The following is a 21892-nucleotide window of genomic DNA, read 5'->3' as shown; positions in this document are numbered from 1 at the left end:
CATTTCAGGATTCATATTGTCCTTTTGGTAGTATTTCTGATGATTTGTAGTAGATTTACATGATTTATGGTTAAAAAAATGATTTACACATCTCAGATTTGTGTCTCTGAAAACTCTCATTTCAGCTTCTGTCTGAAAAACGTTATTTCAGCTGTCTCTTAAAGCTCCGCCCCACACCCCTGGAACTCAGAACTCTGGAAGCCTCCTCCACTGTTGCCATGAGACAAAACTGGCGTCATGAGTTAACCAGTGTCTCTCTATGTAAAATGACAAATTATAAAATAATGGATAATAACAGATGAAGGATCCATATTTATTGGATTCCAAATATGGCCTGGAAGTTTGGAAAAGGAATAAAATAAATAAATACATAAATTAATTAAATATAAAAAAAACAAACACATAAATATATAAATACATAAATAAGTAAGTAGGTAAGTAAGTAAATAAAAAAATAAAAAATAAAAAAATACATAAATAAGTAAGTAAATACATAAAAAAAATAAAAAAATGAATAAATAAAAAATAAAAAAATACATAAATAAGTAAGTAAGTAAATAAATAAAAAATAAATAAATAAATGAATAAATAAAAAAATACATAAATAAGTAAGTAAATAAAAAATAAATAAATAAATAAATGAATAAATAAATAAATAAAAAAATACATAAATAAGTAAGTAAGTAAGTAAGTAATTAAGTAAGTAAATAAATAAATAAATAAATAAAACAGAAAAAACACCCAACAACAACAAAGAATAGAGTGGAACGTTTCTGCTAGGTAAGTTATCCTTTGCGAAGAGCTGCTCAAGACAACATGATTGGTTTTAAGGAATATAAATAAACATGTGTGCATCTATCCTTTCGTAGTGAACTATGATGTTTAAAGTCAGGCTTTTCTCCAGGCTGGTTCAGCTCAACCTTGACATCAGTCCAACTATGCAAGATTAACTTAACCCTAACTCCAACCAGGTGTCTTAACCTGACCCCAACCTTAACTTCACACCAACTAATGCTGTCTTCTTAGTCCAACAGTAACATGACCTAAGCCCCCTACCCAATCTAAGAGGTCACTTTGGGAGACAGAGTTAAACAGAAGGGAAGCACGGCTCGACGAGGGGGCAGGAAAGACGTGGGATATTTTTGGGATGAAGTTTCTATCACACGCCCGGTGGAATAGTTATTCCACTGGGGCGGGAGCAAAGGGTTTGTTTGAAAAGCTTGGCCTGATGAACCCAACCTCGTGCCCAACCCAAAGACGCTGAACCATTCTCAGTGGCTCGTATTAATAAGTAGTCGCAGATGCGTGAAGTCTCCCTGTCTGTAACCTGTGCACACAAACAGCCCAGTCAAAAGGTCATCGCCTCCTGACTTCAGCCCTCCAGTGGGGGTGATCATATTCTTGTAATAATCTGGGGATTAAGTTGGGTGGTGCTGAAACCTCTCGGGGATAAGACGGTTAAGAAAAGTTGGAAAACATTTCTGAGTTCACGTCAGGTTTTCCTCTGCAGATGGATGGATTGCAAATCCAATAAATCCAATGTCAGATTTATATCATGACTTAGAGATACCTTCTGATCGGGCTTATCAAACACTGTTATCAGACTGTGCTTTCACAGGATGAGTGATTTAGCTTGTGTTGGGTTATAACTCCCAAATATAGAACTCATTTTGGTAATGCAAAACCAAAACTAACTGGCTCACAATGCTACTTCTGAAGCAGGAAACCAATGTGGCACCACCAGATGGGATCACACTTCCAAACAACAACAGAGAAACTGATCCCCAGTGTAAATCAGAGGCTAACGGACAACAGCATTGTAATCCAATCTATCCAGCACCACTTTCCTCCTCAAGGAAGGAAACCAATAAAAGTGTGTAAACAGTTCAAACCCTAACCAAAACTATTCTGTAATCACTGAAAAATGTGTTTGCTGCACCACTTTGGTTTATTTACTTCTCTAAATACAAATTTGCAATCATGTAAACATGTCTGACCTCAACACACTCTCAATAAGTCCCAAGCTCATTGCAGATACTGTTGAGTCCTTTACTTTAATCAGCTGGCGAGTTTCCACCATGATAGCAGCCCACAGTGTCCAGGCCTGTGTACCAAGCTATGGAATTAATTCACAATGAATTCCCTCCTGCTGTGGATTTTGTCTCGACTGTGGCGTCTGCAGGCTGAATGCTGTCCAAAGCTGGTCAATACTGCGTTTTAACTGGTCCAAGTGGAGGTAAATCTGAAAGTTTTACTACGTTTCTCAGTTAATTGCTTTTGGCGTAAGCTTTTATATCTAATGGAGCAATATTGTGGGATAAAAATATTTTTGCCTCCACGCCACTAAATTAAGCGAGTGCCTCTGTTTTCTATAAAGATTTAATGAGGATGAGAAGCATCCATGGAATGTTTTCAAATCCCTTCACTTTCGATCCAGCTAAATATGAACACATATGGTTAAAAGAAAGATTATATATAGTGTGTTTTATAGTTTGAGCAATTTATAAGTATAAATCTTTCAAATGAATGGGTCCTACTGTTTTGAGACAGACTGAAAGTACAGGCCCTCGCCAATGCTGATTATTGGAGAGCAGGTCTGGACCGATACATAATGCAGGTATCAGGTTGCTGTTTTATTGCATTTCAAAAAATACAACAATTTAATAATATAACAACTATTATTTCAGGCTAACTACAATCGTATATGCATGGTTAGTTTAGCCAGTAAGATGCTTTTTGAGGGATTTTTGATTCTGGGTTAGATTTCAGAACATGACTGATATTTACACTACCAGTCAAACGTTTAGACACACCTTCTCATTCAATGGTTTTTAATTATTTTAATTATTTTCAACATTGAAGATTAATACTGATGACATCAAAACTATGAAATAATCTGGTTTTGTCAATCTGGATTACAACAGTAGTCAAATAGAGCTATCAATTGTGTGCTAACCCTACCTCTGAACAACACAACTGATGGTCTCAAACACATTAAGAAGGCAAGTCATTCTACAAATGAACTCTTGACAAGGCTCATGTTAATTAGAAACCAGTCCAGGAGACCACCTTATGAAGCAGACTGAGAGAATACCAAGAGGGTGCAAAACTGTCATGAAGGAAAAAGGGGGCTACTTTACAGAGTCTAAAATATAAAACATATTCTGGTTTGTTTAACACTTTTTTGTTAATTAAATAATTCCATATATGTTCTTTCATAGTGTTGATGTCTTTGTTATTAATCTACAAGGTTTCAAATAGTTAAAATAAATACAAACCCTTGAATGAGAAGGTGTGTCCAAACTTTTGACTGGTAGTGTATGTCAAAAGCAATACTAAACTGCATGAAACTTCTAGAAATCATAACAGCATTGACATTAAACACCAGCCAGTAACTGTTTTAGATTTGATATGCTGTCATTTAGGATAGGAAAATGTGTTATCTTTTAGGGAGATGTTAACTTTGGTTAACAGCAGCGACACTGACAAACTGCCTGCAGTGTCTGCAGATGTTATTTGTTTGTTTTTTAATCGGCTTTGTGGGTTCAAACAGTGGCCGAAAATTCCCTTAATCTGCATATTTCAGCAACTATTGTGGCAAACATGTTAGTGTCTGTCTCAGGCTGGTCTTTACAGTTGGGAGTACAGCCTTTAGGAGCTGCTGGGCCCCGAGCTCCTCTGATATAGATGGGAAAAGTGGAGCAACATCCCATCCTGCAATCCAGGCAATGGCAGCATTCAGTTGAGTGCATCTCTAAGCTGCTGATCCCTATGAAGAAACATTGACCGTAAGTGGTACTGATAATAAAAAAATGTTTAAAGATGTGACTCATTTCTGTTTAAAGTTGTTTGAACAGCGAAGCTCTGAGAGGAAGGATCGCTGAATGAGTTCAGAAATATAAACAGATATTCCTGTAGAAGTCCTGTTCACCTTGTCTAACATTACCTTCAATGGAAATGTTTAATTTAATGTGATTACAACACATGAGCAGCTAATGTTTGAACATGATTGTGAATAGAAATAACTCAGGAAATGACCGCTCTGCTCACCCTGCAGAGATTCTTACTAGCATAACCACCTGATCACTTTACATTAGGGGTGGAACGATACACTCAACCCACGATATGATTCAAATCCCGATTTTCAAGAAATCCGGATTGAACTCAAAAGATGCAATATATATCTTTTCTCTTATATTTCTTTGAAAACAAAGGAATCCTTTTTCATTTTTAAGGTGTGTTGTAACTCAAATTAAACCACTGCACACTTTTTATCAGCACCTTGCAAAAAACTAAAAATGACCATACAAAAATACCTTGTTGGAAAATTTCAGAACAGTTATAGAGAAATGGAAAGTGAACAATTCCCAAATGAAAGTGTTAAATATTAAAACAAATAAAGTAGATCTTTTTAAATTAGGGATGTCAATTTCAAGTCAAAAATAAGGTCAAATGCGTTTTTTTTCCCCTAAATCAAATTTTCCTTCATGACACAATGTATATAACTGATGGTATTAAACAGCTACGGATCATATTGAGGTGTTTAAAATGTTAAACACACTGAGGAGCAGGCTTATAATCTCTGTGGACGCATGGTCATAGAGTGAAGACTGTGGATTAAGAAGAAGAAGAAGAAGAAGAAGAAGAAGAAGAAGAAGAAGAAGAAGAAGAAGAAGCTAACCAACCAGCGCACCCCAAGCAGATACGTGTTCGGAGCTTGCTCAAGGGCACCTCGGCAGTGCCCAGGCAAGTGAACCAGCACCTCTCCAGCCACCAGTCCACTTGCCAAACTTCGTCCATGCTGGGACTCGAACTGGTGACCCTTCGGTTCCCAAGTCAAGTCCCTATGGACTGAGCTACTGCTGCCCCCAAGTCTGCATTACTGCAACAGGACAAGTGAACATTATCCCTTACTTATACTCCCCCCCAAAAATTAACTGTTAAACATGTCTTCAAGCTTTTTTAAGAACATCTTTTATCATCTTGCATATTTATTACTTCTGATGAACTCCTGAGTAATGCATGTGACAAAGTAGTGTCTTGTAAAGGTGAGGGTCATCGACCAAGATGTCAACCGTCTCTGATGTGTTGGAGTTGAAGATGTGTTGGCCACTTAAAAGCTCTTACTGTAATACTCCATCAGTCTGGACACACACACTTAAGACAGCTCTGTGAGATATTTCAGCGTGTTTCCAGCCAGGCCTCTCAGCATCAACATGAAGCTGAAGGACTTTCAGACTCAACACAAACACAGAGGAACATGCATAACACTCTGAGTCTATAAACACACCAGTGGTCTCTCCCTGGAGAGTTTTTGACAGTTTAGCAGAGCGCGAGGGCCGAGGCGGCAGTCAGAGTAACCTCTGGGTTAACTCCTGCTCTTCACCACTCTCACTGAACATTTCCTGCTCTGGCTGTCCTCCTTAAAGCTTTCAGCCTGGGTGTTCCAGTCTTTGACGTGGTGTGTGGTTATGTAGCGGTGCCAGATGTAAGGAACTAAATCATAGGTTAAAGAGAGGATACAATGTGAGCCGAGGAGGCTGAGACTCAGGTTAAAAGCGGCATTTCTTCAGCTTGTGGTTGGATAAATTCACGGCAATAAAAAGGCAGGAGGAAGGCCAACACTGAAGCCCGCGAATGACAAATGTTGGTCGATGCGTCAAATGCTTACACGTTTAGCAGACAAAGCCACTAACAATTGTTTTGCTGTCTAAGAAGGTTTACACAACCACAAGTGCTTTTGTGGACACGCAGCTGGAATGTAGCAGCTACTGAGCCTGTGCTCTGCAAGCTAACCGAGCTGTTCTTCATGTCCTGCACTTTAAATATCAAGGGACTTTAAGCAGCTCCTATATTCAGTTACACTGTAAACATATTAAATATCAGGCTCATAAATAAAGATGCTAATCTCTTGGACGATTGTCAAGAAATTCACATCTGCAGCATTTTATGTATGCACGGAGAAATGATTTATAAAGGTCATTACTCAGCTGACAAACCTTGACTCACCAAGTCAAGGATTGCATGCATCATTTACTGCTCGAGTTCGTGGACTTTATCCATGCTGAAATAACTAATGAAGAAAAAAGAAGTAGAAAAAAATCACACAAAGATGAGACACAGATGCAGTTCAGGTTTCAGCTCCTTGTCAAGTGTTGGATCATAAACAGTTACTGGATTCAGGCGGAGTGAACTCAGGGGAGAGAGATGATAATACAGAGAGAGAGGCTGTGTCTTATCATCATTGTAGTGAAGGGAAGTTGTTTTGAAAGCTAGATTCCATGGTTTTACATTTAGTTCTGTTTCTTTCAGACAGCCTCCTTTCAACCCTCCTCCTCCTCACCGGGGAAGAGCCTTCAAACTCCCCTTGTACTCCAACAGACACGAGCGCTGACAAGGCTGGGGTGACTGAAGAGTTAAAGCTGTGAGGAAACTCTAATAAAGAGAGTTAAATAAAGAACAACTTTAAAAGCCCACCTTTTATATTTGTCAAATGCAGTTGTTAACTGACATACAGCATCAAGTGTGCAACTTTGTGCTACGAAGTTGGAGATGCAGCGCTAAATCAGGGTCGATACAGACGTTTGAAACTGATAGCTGATTCTGATTCCAATGTGTTCTTTCTTGACCTCTTTGTAACTCTTTGTGTTTGCTTCTCAAATGAGATTTAAGATGATGATATATTATGTGGTCCCTCCTTTAAAGTCTGTCTTACAATATCACTGGAATATCTTGCAAACTGCACGTCACTCATCTGTCTCCAGGATGATGTAATTACACTCCCACACTACAAACAAACACTCTTCTCTGAATCAGCAGTAAGGTAAAGAAACCTGCCAGATAAGACAAAGTTCCAGATAAGATGTGATAAAATACATATGAACATCGGCTGATGTAATCGGTGCATGGCACATAGTAGGTGAGCTGATGTCTGCAAACAGGGACATAGTGGATAGTTAATGGTTCAGCTATTACAACCTGGATTCCTGCAAAGTTGGTACACTGAGTAAAATGTTGATAAAAACCCTACAGTCATTAGAAATGGTGCAAAGACGAAACAACATATCAAATGTTGAAACTGGAACGTTTTGTTCATATCATATTTATTTATGCTGAGCAACATTAATTTGAAATTGTTGAACTACTCACTCACACAGTCTCTCACAGATTGGTGAAACTCTTTAAATCTTAACTTCTGAGAGACTCAGCATCTCTGGAATGTCCTTTTTATGCCTCTCCCCAGTAGGGATGGGCATTTCAAGCCAAAATACTATTCGATGATCATTGGCATCTATTCAACGATTATTCGAATATTCCCCCCACACACACATACACACACACACCTGTCACATTAACAGCCTGTTTGTTTGGCAGTCACGTTAACCAGCAGCAGGACGAGGTGCTGCGAGTAGCGGGAACTGACAGCGTCTGTCTGGATCTTTACGTTGGTGTTTCTGTGACGCAGTGTGGCGTGTGTGTTTACATTTTACAGCCACGCTCAGCCTCTGGAAATACACGTGTAGTAGTGTGAGATTCTGAAACAGAGAAAATCTCTGCAACTGTTGCTAATGTTTTCTTCTTGTTTTGCTTTTTAATGAAGTTAGCAATCTTCTTCCTGTGTTTGTTAATGCGGTTAGCAAACAGCTTTAAGACGCTCTATAGCCAACGTCTGGTGGGAATACCGTATTACAACCAGACACCGGTAAAAACAATGAGAAATTGTACTTGTAAAATGAGAAAATATTCAAAGTAAAGGCTGATTTATACTTCGCGTTTCGGCGAAGAATTGCTGCGTGACACGGACACATCAACGCACAAGTATGTGGTGCTCATGTCTGCGTCAGCGCCTGCTGCGCAGGGGAGACGCAGACATGAGCACCACATACTTGTGCGTCGATGTGTCCGTGTCGCGCACCAATTCTCTGCCGAAACGCCTGAGGGCAGTGCGGTCTCTCTGATAGCCGGCCGCCTGCTTCAGGTCCCGCTACGATCTCTGTTTACTTTTCCACAGAGATTCAGAGCGTGTTATGTTAATCAACAGCTGATACATGTTGCTGTTTATCATACAGACATGATTACATGAAGAATAGAGAGGAGGAGATGAAATACACGGCCGATGTGCGGTCGATGTCCGGGATCCCGGAAGTGCTGTAAATGCGGGAAAGACAAAGCCGCCGAGCGGACCAATCACAGGGCTTGCGGTCCGCGTCGGCTCTACGGGGAGTTACATTTTGGAGGAGGTGCACGTCAGCTACGTGCGTAGGCCTCGGCGTAGGTACGGGAGCTACGCGGACCCCCGGCGTAGGGTAGGCCGTTGATTCAACGCAGAAGTATAAATCAGCCTTAACTCTTCGAATTTTAAAAAGTGAACGAATATTTCGAATATTCAAATATTTGAAAATCATTGCCCATCCCTGCTCCCCAGGTCCTGTTACTAACACGATGCAAATCAACCCAATCAGCAACTTTCTCAGTGTTTTGATGTCCCTGTCCAAACTTTTTTGAAACCTGTTGCTGACATCACATATAAAAATGAGCATACACTTTTCATAAAACAATAAAAATGATACGTTTTGAACATCTGGTATATTGTCTGCACTGCTTTAGATCAACTATGGAGTTAACTGATTTGCAAACCATCAAACGTTTTGAATTGTTGTTGTACTTTCTGCTGATGATGCATGCTGATGACATCATGCAAAGAGTTGTGCAGACACACCCTGAACACACTTTAAAATGCTCTTAAACTTTGGTTGTTTTTTTGTTTGTCCGTCCAACGACAAGCGTTCAGTTTGAGAGCTAGTCAGATCCACTCCTGCAGCACACGGCTTGACTTCAGCGTCTCTGCTTTTGAATAGTTCCTTTCTTTTCTCAGTCTGGAAAAATCCCACAGAGAACCTCTGTATGATTTGGGCTGGTCTGGGTCAAGACAACTTTGTCTACTATTATTGTGTGATTGTGTGACATCCAAACCAACAGAGTCAAAGGCCAGAACTGAGGGGTCGTAAAGTATAGTTTCCATTTACCATAGGCAGTCTGTGCTTTTATGGGGTTGTTTTAACATCAGGTGGGATGCATCAGTCTGCTACAGGAGCAGATTGTAAACAACACATACTCTGCCTGTTGTATCTCCCTCAGTTACAAACATCTGCACAAAAATATATCCTGTGTGTGAGTACGCCTAAGATAGCAGCTTCTTTCCTTCAACACTTCCCTGTCATCTTTCACTGAACCTTCTATTCCAGCGCTCCAACTTAGGGTGGAGAAGATCAGGAGAACTGCGATAGAAACAAACACGTACTGGACGGGCGAAGCCAGAGTACAAACTGGGGACAGCAGCTGCAGTAAGTCTCCTTAGGGAGCCCCTCCCCTCCCTGCACATGTGCTGGACTGTCAGATAGTTGTGAGGCTTCTAACATCATGCAAAAGGGGGGAAACACGTCAGCTCTAGCTCTGGGGATTTGGATTCAGCCTCCGCCCAGACCACGGAGACGACACCTTGGCTGTCATGCAGTCATGAAACACACCCTGCTTTTGGTCTTTATCCATATCCTCTGCTTCCAGATGTGCGCAGAAGACCCTAAAGTCTCCTATCAGCCCTGTCTTTCATTGCCTGATAGGAGGAACGTCACTGCAGATTGAGCCAGGAATTCTTTTAGTTTCAAGGAACCTGAGGGGAATTCTGCAACTAAGAAATGCAGAAGACAGGAAGGACTTTGTAAGTGGCCGACTAGGAGGGACAAATAAGGATAAGGGCGCAACTAACAATGTATTCAATAATAATCCAGCACCATTTTTTCAAATTAATTGCTAAATCTAAAATAAATTAATGCTTTTATATGGCTGACCAAAACCCTGAAGAACTCAATTTATTATAGAAAAAAGAGAAAAAAGAGCCAACCTCCACATTAAAGTGGGAAGGATGAGGTCATGCTCAGAATTATTGCTTTACAAGTTACTTAAATAATTAACTAATTATCAGAATTGATGTCAGTATATCTTTTTTGTTGAATAACTAACAGAACTAGAAAGTGTACACTATTTGTCTCTGTGTAACAGTTCCTGCAAACACGATTAAAAATGAGGCCAATAGGGGATTTGAACGACTGCAGTCCCTCAAGTGTCCACTTGAGGCTGGTTGCAAAAGCAAGAGTCCCCATAAGGTCCCATGTTAGAATGCTTATTTCTACAGCAGAAATAAACATGGTCACAGACTGGTTAAAAATAATTGCATCAGTCTACACACTCACCATATGGTGTGTGAAAATTTTCCTAACCCATCCACTCAGATGGTATGGAAGCTGAGAGTTATACATACATTTGCATAATCAGCGTCACTGCAGAGTTGATGGACAGGTGGGCGAGTTGTAGCTGTTAGCTAGGAGGCAAAAAGCCAACCTCAGCTCCATTCTTTCAAACATAATACAGAAACAATGTGCAATCACTTATTTGATAAATGCATGTGTAATACAGACTCTCTTTATTTTGTTATCCTTATTTTTTAACTGCACAAGTTGTCAATGAGTGTATGGTTAAATGGTGACATGTTGTAGATGAATGAGTACATATTCATTATCTATATCTATACTTTGGATTTTAACCTGGTCTTGAGTGCACCTTCATTTCATTATGTGTTTTGTACAATGACAATAAATAATCTTATTTTATTTTATTGTCTTTCTGTTTCTTGGTGGCTGAAAATTAGATTAAATCTGGGGTTGGTAGTCAGATTTAGATACACTTTGTTATACTGGTTAAAATTATCTTTATGTTCCGATGGTAATCAATACATAATGTGTTCTTAAGAAAGAGTGGGAAAAAAAGCAGTTACAGTATCTACAGCCAGAGTAAACCTAGGAAAACACCAACCAATCCCTGCCATCAGGAGCCAAATTATGAGACCAATCAAATCCCATCCTGCCGTTCTGCCCGCCTCCTGCGTGTGTTTTTAATTTCACTATGATAATGTTTTGGTGTTTTCTTACCGCTGAGTGAGACATGAGTGCAAAACACAAACGATGTGCTGAGGACCGGTTTTGAGTCACGATCATATGTGCATGTGAGCGGGGGCGTCGTTTTGGAGGAGCTCCGGGGGGGGGGGGGGGGGGGGGGGGTTAGACGGAGTCCTGAGGACATGCTACATTCATTCTCATTCATGTTTTCCGTGACTACCAACCCTAGCTTTAAGTGAGCATTTCCAATATGGTGGCCACCATTTATGGGCTTCTAAACGCCTCTTCATGAACCAATGGGTGACGTCACAGAGACAACACCCATGTTTCATATAGTCTATGGCAGGTACACAAACAAAACCATTGAACTTTGTCCAACTGGTGAAAAATGCAAGGTAGATTAAAAAAAAAAAGCGTCCATTATAGCCATAAATAGTTATCTTAGTCTTTTCCAGCTTCTCCGGTGACAATCAGATGGAATAAATGGGAGGAGCTGACCCGCTCTGGTACCTGGACGTGAGCACTATTTTTGTTACTGCACAGTTGGGTGGCAGGAGTTGACTTTTTCCATCCCACCCACATCCCCTGTGTTTTTGCACAAAACACTGGATAGTAAAAAAAAAAAAAAAAAATTAAAAGGAATTAACACCAGGACTGTGGAATGTTATCAATGCACATCCTAGCACAGGATGTGGCTATCACTGCACGCGGTATGCAGTGACCTGGGGGAGCTGCTCGGGTCAACATGCTGGGGGCTGCAGATAACACACACAGACACACACACTGCTGGACTGGCATTACATCCACAGTGTGTGTTATCACGAGGCTGCAGGACCGAGTCTATCCCCATGAAGTGATTATTTTACTCAATTTATTACTCCAACTTTTCACAGCACTGATTCAGTGTTGGTGAAACAAAAGGAAACCTTCGGGTGGAAAGAAAGCAAAGAAGGGAGCATGATTGATAGCAGCTACCTACCATTGTTTTTATTCCACCTCTAATTTTCTCATTAAAATACTTTTAGCACTGCAATGAAACCTAAAACCTGTGTTTCCAAAACAGTCCAACCAGTTTGCGAGTGGATAGAAATCTGGAAGCAGCAGCTTGCTTTTAGAAGCCCAGTGAGTTCACTGCTCTCCTCCTCCTCTCCGTGTCAGAAGAACCAGCGCTGGGTTTGCAGCAGCAGCAGCAGCAGCAGCAGCAGATGGTCATGGACTGATTCCAGCTGCTGTTTTAACGTGAAGCTGTGCAGGGAGAGGTTGTAAAAAGATACCGAAAACCTATGGCCCTGCACAATCTGGCTCTGATATGATTGAGGCTTCGGAGCCAAAGTGGGAGAGGAAAGATTGAGAAACAAAAGCCTGAGAGCTTTCCAGAAAGGGAAAAAACCTGTCCAGGAACACGTTGATGTTTCTATGTTTACAAAATGAAGAAGGTGTCCAAACTTAGGAGCTTAAAGAAGAGCAAACAGGCACTGTGGTGTGTTTTCACTTAGGAAGTATGAAACATGGCCTTTTTACTGCACGTTGTAATCACCAGGAGCACCCGTCCAAAGGCCCATTAGGTGCTTTTTACTCCCCGAAGTAAACAGAATACCCCTCCATAAAGAAAGCCTACGCACACATTGTTTTTGTCTGCTGGTGTTTGGCCTTACGTCACCGTAACCTTGGATCAATCAGCGTGCAAAGGATCACTGAGCTGTTACTGCTTCAAGCCAGCGTGAAAAAAGAACGCATGACACAATGCACTGAGACGCCGTCCAAGCTCTTGTTTTTGGAATCCTCACAATAATCTTCAGGCTTCTCATTAGCAGAGAGCATGGGGGTGATTTCAATCCGTGCACCCATATCTGGAGTTTCTCCGCCTCGCATGCTGCTTGTCCCGCCAAATTTTCTGGGCTGAAAACGAAGCAGAAACCAGAGAAGAGGCTTTTCTTTCTTTCTCTCTCTTTTTTTTTTACCATCTATATGCTGGTAAAAAGCAACAGCTGTAAAAGTGCAGCGGGGTGCCAGGGGAACGAGGAACAATAAGCTCACCAGAACAGCAGTAATTGGAAAAGGAAGATTTGAACGCTAACTCTGCGTCTGCTTCTCATTAAGACTGTTCCACAAGGTAAATATTGTTGCTAGAGAATCTATTTCTCTGAGTTGACTCCTTTTCCTGGATGATCACTTCGTTAGAGGCGACAGTGGCTTTGCTTTTATTCCATTAATATGTTTTCTTTGGAATAATCTGGCAAAGAGGGAGATAATTCAGAGAGAATAAGTCTTCTCATTGTTTTGGTGATTTGCAGTGGAGCTAAAAGAGCGGATGCTGTTGTCAGGCGGAGTTTGTTTGACTGATTTTTAATGATTTCAGCTGCAGCCCGGACCCGGCCCCTGCTCACATGCAGAAATCACCAAAGCAAACTGGCGCTCTGACAGAACACAGGCTCCAGGTTTAATTACTTAGCAAGCTCACGTGGCTCCTCAGCCATAACTTAAGGCCCAAATGGACGCACACACCCTGCACTGACATAAGGCCGCTATCTGCCAAAGGCTTACGTAAAGAGACACCCACGCCCTCTGAGCAGATGACGTGAATCGAACTTCAACATCACAGCTCGGGACAGAAGGAATGCTGGTCAATAGCTGAAGGCCATGAGAAAGAGAGTGGCAATATGCTGCTCGTGTTTACGTTGGCAGGATGGAGCTTGTGTCTCAGAGGAGAAAGTTTTGTCCTAGCAGATATTAATCCTGACGTTTCCTTTAAGCACCCATTTGTGAGAGTTCTCTTTTATCTTCAGTCAGTTCAGTTTATACAATCTGTAACAGCTTGCATGTCAGTGAAGGTCACTTTAGTGTGGGCAACACAAAGGGTTTCTTCAGAGCACTGAATTTCTTTGCATGTAAGGAAACATGCACACCAAATTTTGGAATCTCCTGACCGCAAGCGAGCATCTTGGTTTCATGTGGTTGAATTCTAACAGCAATTGTCACAGCTCACTCAGCTCCGCCCGGGGGCCCTGACACTGCAAAAGAAACAGTCAGTGTGGATGAAAAGCTGAAATGAGAAAGACAAGATGTTTTTCTCTTTCTCCGGAGCGCACTGAAGGCTCGGGTTTTCCCCCTGAATCTTTAGAGAGAGCAAGAGTGAGAGCGAGAGAGCGAGTTTAACATACTCCAAGATTTGCTGAATGACATCATCTTACATCGCAGCCCATGCCCATTGCAGCGCTACATATTTGCACGCCTGCATAACTTCTGAATGACAGCCATGGGAAGTGGGAGCATAAACTTGAATCTGTTTGCCAGGGAGTCAGCGCGATCAGGCTGCTTATATCTGACAGGAATGTTTGTTCAGATAAACACGTTGACTAATCAAGAACAACAAAGGCTCTCATCCTGTCTCCACACCCTGCATACACTCAACCCCTAACTTTTGTTAATCTTAACCATTGTTTTTCAAATCTGAAGTATGCAAGAAACTCAAGAGATATGTTTGAAATGTGCACAGCTTGAATTGATTACTCCTTTCAATGGCTGGAGACGCAGCCTACAGTCTGTCAGTTTACATTGGGAACTGAAAATCGGTTCCAAATTGCCAAGTTTGAAAAAAACAATTAGTGCTACGTTTATGTTTTCATGCTTTGTAGATCCTGGTGACCCTCTTGGAAGAAATCTGTAGTGTTTTTCTGGGATGAAGAATGCATTTCCCATGAGCACTATAACCCACTGTTGTACAGAAGATGCTCTTGCCAAATCGTGCATTTGTTGTGGAAACAACTTTTTGCAGGATGCTGAGTGATGAGGTCATGCATTGATTTGTCGCCACAAGAATTATGAACGGTTATATAACAACAACAACAACAACAAGACTTTGTAAAATCTGATTCTTTTTTTTGTTTATTTATTTATTTATTATCGTTGTTATTAATTTTACTAACTGTTGAACTGTGTACTTATACTTATGTATGTTCTGTGTCTACTTGTATTGTTTACTAGTATCTATAATAGGACAGTCCCTAATGGACAACTACCTTAGGAAGCTGGGAGGGTGAGGGTTGGTCGGGTAACAGGGATTTATTTTCTATTGTCTTGTCTGTCCTGTTTTTCATATTTAATTAGGGATTTTTGTTCTATTCTATGCAGATACTCTGACTTATCTTACTCTTGTGTGACATCTTTTTGTACTGTCTGCAAAAATCTAATAAAAAAAGATATGGGGGAAAAAAATTGGATTCATTGACGTTAGTTAGCTTACAAAACACAACAAGATCTACTGTTTCAACGTTACTTGACAAAGCCCTGTAGTCACGATGTGTCCCAATAAATGTCTGATTAACATTTAAATATGCACATGGTTTAACCCTTTAGTCTTCAAAGAGCAGGGAAGCCTTCACAAGCCGGCGTAAACATTAAATCCTGTCCAAAGCCATTTAGCTCTTTTAGCTAGCAAAGCACTGGTTGTAGAGTTTCTCCGTCTGGCACAATACTCAAACAGATGACGTACGTCTTTTTTGGCTAATCCTGCTCAAATATCAGCCAGGAGGACAGAACATTGTGTCAAAAGAAAATTACCTAAAGGAAAAAACTCCTCCTGATCGCTAACCTACTTCTCAATGCCAAAGTTTACCAGCAGAGTTCCAAACCTTGACACTTCAGGGTGAGTGCCGAGTATAAGGATTGGCTTTTTGGCATAAAATCCAACCTGAACACAGGCGCTAAAATTTCATCTAAAAGGAAAAACTACTCCTGATGATGACAATCTGATTTTACTCTGTATGTAGATCATAAAGAGGCCTCTGTTTAAGGGTGAGACTGTTTCAGAATCAGTCTTTACTTTAATACAGATTCTTTTGTTAATTGAAAATTTGACTCCAAAATTTGATTCCCAAATCGTATCATTTTAAAATCGCCCCTTGTAAAAAAACAGATAACCAAACCTAATTCCAGTCCAATTTTAATTCTGCACTGCTGTACATGTGATGCAACATTACCTTTGATTCAGCCCTGTGCTTGAAAATTGACTTTTTTGTCTTGCAGCATCACTGATGAGTAGCTAACTCAGTGAATATGTCACTTGATGAGTGGTAGTCCAGGGTCTGTATTAAAAAAGAGTGCGCTGGTTTCTTTGGTTCTCATAAAGATAGAGAAAGACTCAATGGCTCTTCTCTGCTTTGCATTGATTCCACAACTGCATTTTTTCAAGACAGGCCCAGGATTGGCAGCCTTGCCCATTTGCCCTCATGACATCACCCCCACTGCATCTAATGTGGCATTGATAAAGCCTCCTGATACAAGATGAATTCACACTGAGAACGAGACACAACAAGGCCGTTCCAGCAGTAAAACTCCCCCGCATTAATCAGGAGAGAGTGACTCGACAAAGAGTTCTTTATTTGGATAAAGTCATCCAGAATGGAGCATGAAACCTGCAAAATGTCTGACTGAATATTAAGGTCATTTAGGCAAGACCTCTGACCCATACACCACTGCAGAAACATAGTCTAATATTGTCAATGAGGACACAGATTTTGTCTTGTGACTCGGCTGGTGACGCAAAATGTATCAGAAAAACAGAAATAGCTGCAAAAGAATGCAGATGAAGGACACAGAAGGACCGACAGGATGTAGATGTAATAAAAACTTGCATATATTCAAGCAACATGTGTTCGAGTGTTGCATTTTGGTGCTGCCAGGGATCATGCCACTGCAAATTCACACCACAATGACAGTTGGACACAAGTGTCAAGCATGTAGCAGGTCTGTGTGATCGGAGGACTTGTGTTGGATGTGGTAAAGAACTGAGGACGGGTCACAGAGTTGAGGCAACACCCATGTGGTATTCTTAAAGTAGAAATCAGAAGCTGTTTGCTAAAACCTGAAACAGAAGCAGGACAATGTGTACTGAGTTATTGATCATTGAAATGCTGCTGGTGTGAGTGATATGCAAATAAGGCAAACGGCAATGCAGGCATGGGTGTGACCATTAAAAGAGAGAGAGCAAGAGAATCTTAATAATTCAGATAATGGGACTCAAGAATGAACAAGAGTAATAAATAGCAAATAAATAGCTCATTACTGGTTGTGACTTAAAATATTGTGTTTGTATCACCGCTTTCATTTCTTAACGGGAAGCATCCAGAATGATGATTTACATGAACGTCTAATTGCCATCTGTTAAACCGCTGATGCAGACGGTAAGTGGTTGTGCCATTTTATTGCACCGACTACCAACCTGCTCCGCCACTTCGTGATCTTTTTTCCCTTTTAAAGTAAGCCCTTAGTTATTTTCATCAGTCTGGGGATACTCCTCCACGTCTCCCTGAGGTCACTCCAAACATTTAACGCTCCCGTGCCCAAAGATGGCAGACACATTACGTTTCTGCAGAGGTCGTCACATTAGGCTCAAGTAGAAGCAGTCCTGCTTCACAACACTGTCCAAGCCATACATCACCCTGCAATTAGCATCAGGCCTCAGGCTGATTTGGAGTAGACTGTCCAGTAAGTCCACACACACACACAGTCATGTTTACATCTCTTCAGGGGACTATACACACCTATATCCCTGAAGACCTAGTCAAAGCTTAACCATAACCATGACTTTCTTTTTAAGTCTTAATGTATTTTTCCCCCAAAAGAAGGCGGGTCCCCACAATGTTAAAGTGTAAATGGATTTTAGTCCCCACAACATGCTGAATGATTGAAACACACACTCACACACAGTCCGGTAAACAACTCTTCAGGGAACCATACACTGACTTGCATCCCTCTTCTGGAGACCTACTCCAACCTTAACCATACACTACTACCTTATATAAACCCACAAGTATTTGTCCCCACAAACAAGGTGGGTCCCAACATTGTTAGTGTGTAACCATATTTTTGTCTTCATAAATCGAATAATAATTGAAACACACATGCACACACACATAAAATGCTGTTTACAACTCTTCAGGGGACCATACATCCTTCTCCTGGAGACCTACTCAAGCCATAAGCATTACCATCTCTAAACCAAAGCTTAAAGAATCGGATCCTTAAAGGAAGACACACACTCATAGTCCTGTTTACAACTCTTCGGGGGATCATACACTGACTTACATCCCTCTCCTGGAGACCTACTCCAACCTTAACTATACACTACTACCTTAAACCTACAAGTATTTGTCCCCACAAAGAAGGCGGGTCCCCACATTGTTAGTGTGTGAACTGATTTTTGTCTCCATAAATCGCACAATAATTGGAACACACATGTATACACACACAAAGTCCTGTTTACAAGTCTTCAGGGAACCATACACTGACTTATATCCCTCTCCTGGTGACCTACACAAGCTATCAGCATGACCATCTCTAAAGCAAAGCTTGAGAGTATCTCACCCTTAAAGGAAGTTTGGTCCCCACAATGTCAGCGTGCAAAGACATTTTGTCCCCATAACTTGCTTAATAATTGAAACACACACACGCAGTCTTGTTTACAACTCTTTCAGGGACTATGCATTGAATTATATTCCCATGTTGAGACCTAATCTAATCTTTACCATACACTACTACCTTAAATAAAACAATAAACCCACCTTGTTAGTGTGTAACCATATTTTTGTCTCCATAAATCGCATAATAATTGAAACACACATGCACACACACACATAAAATCCTGTTAACAAGTCCTCAGGGGACCATACATCCTTCTCCTGGTGACCTACTCAAGCCATAAGCATGACCATCTCTAATCCAAAGCTTAAAGTATCTGACACTAAAAGGAAGTTGGGTCCCCACGATGTAAGAGTGTTTAGACATTTTTGTCCCCATAACTTGCTTAATGATGGAAACACAGAAAACACAGTCCTGTTCACAACTCCTTAGGGGACTATACATTGACTTATATTCCATTGCTGGAGACCAAATTCTGATCTTTACCAGGCATACACTACTACCTTAAATAAACCTACAAAGATTTGTCCCCACAAACAAGGCGGGTCCCCACATTGTTAGTGTGTTACAGATTTTTGTCTCCATAAATCGCATAAATATTGAAACACACATGCACACACACACACATAAAGTCCTGTTTACAACTCTTTAGGGGACCATACATACCTCTCCTGGAGACCTACACAAGCCATAAGCATGACTATCTCTAAACCAAAGCTTAAAGTATCTGACCCTTAAAGGAAGTTGGGTCCTCACAATGTTAGCGTGTGAAGACATTTTTGTCCCCATAACTTGCTTAATAATTGAAACATACACACACGCACTCTTGTTTACAACTCTTTCGGGGACCATACATTGACGTATATCCGTCTCCTGGAGACCTAATCCAACCTTAACCATACACTACTACCTTATATAAACCTACAAGCATTTGTCCCAACAAACAAGGCGGGTCCCCACAATGTTAGTGTGTGAACAGATTTCTGTCTCCATAACTCATAATAACTGAAACACACATGCACACACACATAAAATCCTGTAAACAAGTCTTCAGGGGACCATAAACTGACTTAAATCCCTCTCCTGGAGACCTACACAAGCCATAAGCATGACTATCTTAACCAAAGCTTAAAGTATCTGACCCTGAAAGGAAGATGTGTCCCCAATTTGTTAGCACGTTTAGACATTTTTGTCCCCACAACTTGCTTAATAATAGAATTACAGACACACAGTCCTGTTTACAACTCTTTAGGTGAATATACATTGACTTATAATCCCTTGCACGAGGCCTTCTGAAGCCAAGGGCACATATCCGCTATCTACTACCTAAAAGCATATGTCACAGAAAAGAAGGCGTGTCCCCACATTGTTAGTGTGTAACCAGATTTTTGTCCCCACAGCTTGCTTGATAATTAAGACATGTGCCTACACACTGTCTTGTTTACAACACTTTTGCGGACCATACAACGAGAGATATTAATGTTTTTGGAGACTTTCAATTAACTTAATCATAATTGGTACAACCCTAACACCTTAATCTTAACTAGACAAACCATCTTCAGGCAGAAATGTTGTGATTTATATTATGGGGGCGTACATTTGGTCTACAAAAGGAAAGGCGGGTCCAATCTTGTTTACACCACTTTGGCTGATTAATTTTTCTGTAGACTTATTCCTAAATTAACTACACATCCACCTCTATAACAACAACAGTGTCACCTTTAACATTACCTTGAGCTAAAACTTCAGGGTAAAATGCACTGATTTATGTTATGGGGATGAACATCTTCTCCACAAAAGGAGTCCCCATAATGTGTGTGTGAACAGGTTTTTGTCTGCAAAACATGAGTACAACATGGCACACATGGGCACACCCACTAAGTGTTTGCAGATCTATGGGGGAACATAATTAATGCAACTAATGTAACACACATGCAGCTTACACGCACACACTCAAATGTACAGGAAACATATTTTTGACAAACCAAACTGTTGATATTGTTGAAAACGTACTATGTTTTTAAGGTTGTGTGTGTGGTTTGGATTCTTTTACACACTTTCAAACACATATTAGCCCCACCCAGATGCACCGCAGGATGTAAAGCATAATTATTCTCAACTGCAACTTTCCACTCCTGAGCAGACCCTTTGTGTCTGCAGCCAGCATGCCACTAACCATGCCTCTGTGTGAAACCTCATGGTAGAACACATCAAAGCAACCTCCATGCTCCCCAAGTAGTTTGTAAAAGCAACTGTTGATGTAAACATACCATGTAGGAAACTTTGTGAGAAATTTGGAGTGGAAAACAAGGGGAAAGTTCCACGCCTCACAAAAGACTTTAGTCCTCGTAAGCAGAGAGGGGATATTACTACAGATACAAATACTATAACCAATAATCAGAGTACTCACTGCTGAGCAACAGAGCGCAGATCAACAGGACTCCAGCCATCCTTCCCAAGAGCCCATTCATTCTCCACATGTGCGCAGCCATCCTCTCTGGTCAGACTCAGCAAGCTGGCGGGACTGTGTGAGGGTAGAAAAAAAAAAGTGCGTGCGAGGGCCGGGGGAGTCGGGAGTTTCCTGTAAGGTCTAAGTGAGCGGGACAGACGAGCAGGATAAAGCCAGGCTTGTGTTCTGTTGCTCTTTATATGGCCCCACTCCTTTGGCCCCTCTCTCTCTCTCTCTCTCTCTCTCGTCTGTTTCCACACCCCTTTTTCTAACTGCCTGTTAACCCGTTTCCCCCATTGCAGGCGTCCCCTGCCTCCACCCTTGTCCCTGTGTATGTGTGTGTGTGTGTGCACATGTGCAGCAAAGCCCCAGAATGAAATAATGAGACGTTGGCGGGTAGAACCTGACATCCTGTTCAGCTTTATCTCTGTTGCAGGTTTGTTTCCTGGTGAATGTTGGGAACTCGTTCTGACGGTTTGTGTTTGTGTTTGTAACGGTTTTTGAAGAGTGCGGGTTGTGGTTGCACTTTAAGATTTCTTCTGATGCTCCAGTTGACGTACTACAGACACACGCTGTTTGCAGAGAAGTTGTAGGGTGTGTTTTGATTCGTTATTTGGGCGATGCACCTGGTAAACAGGAAGCGATCCTCCCGCCTACTACATGTTGTGTACATACGTAGCTGAGAGGCCTGTAAAAGCACATGGCGTCACACACAACCGTTGGCCCCGGTTTTTGTGTGTCCCCGGATAGATTACTAACAGTATAATGAGTCATTCATAGCACCGCAAAACCACACATGCGCGCTTACAGTCCAAGTACGCACTGACATCATTGACACAACACACATGCTGTTTGGTAATCGCACCACATCAGCAGAAAGTGACAAACTTCTAGCACTGGTGTGTGTGTGTTGTGTTGCAGGAGTGTGTGCAGCTGGGTGTTCACTGTTGATTTTCACACTGAGATGAGCTGCTCCGGAGATCTGGGCAGCCAGGCCACATCTGGAAGCACTGCAGTCCCACCGCTGGGGTTTTGAGGACTGCCTGGAGATATTTCTTGTCAAACAATACAA

At 41.2% G+C, this 21892-nt stretch overlaps 1 protein-coding gene across 3 annotated transcripts in view; it reads right to left on the bottom strand.

The window, feature by feature from the left end:
- si:dkey-261h17.1 overlaps positions 1-21892 on the bottom strand; it is a 61100-nt gene that overhangs the window by 13290 nt on the left and 25918 nt on the right. The window contains exon 1 of one of the 3 annotated variants that reach the window (XM_034696794.1): positions 20782-20895. The exons of the other annotated variants lie outside the window; for them this stretch is intronic. Within the exon in view, the coding sequence (XP_034552685.1) occupies positions 20782-20863 (82 nt within the window). The 5' untranslated portion in view covers positions 20864-20895. Of the gene's footprint in view, positions 1-20781; positions 20896-21892 lie in introns of those variants that run through there. 3 annotated transcript variants of the gene reach the window in all.

The sequence above is a fragment of the Notolabrus celidotus genome, chromosome 11 (genome assembly GCF_009762535.1).
Source record: "Notolabrus celidotus isolate fNotCel1 chromosome 11, fNotCel1.pri, whole genome shotgun sequence".
Taxonomy (NCBI): domain Eukaryota; kingdom Metazoa; phylum Chordata; class Actinopteri; order Labriformes; family Labridae; genus Notolabrus; species Notolabrus celidotus.
The sequence above is the reverse complement of the archived record's forward strand: the minus strand, read 5'-3'. Positions and strand labels throughout refer to the sequence as shown.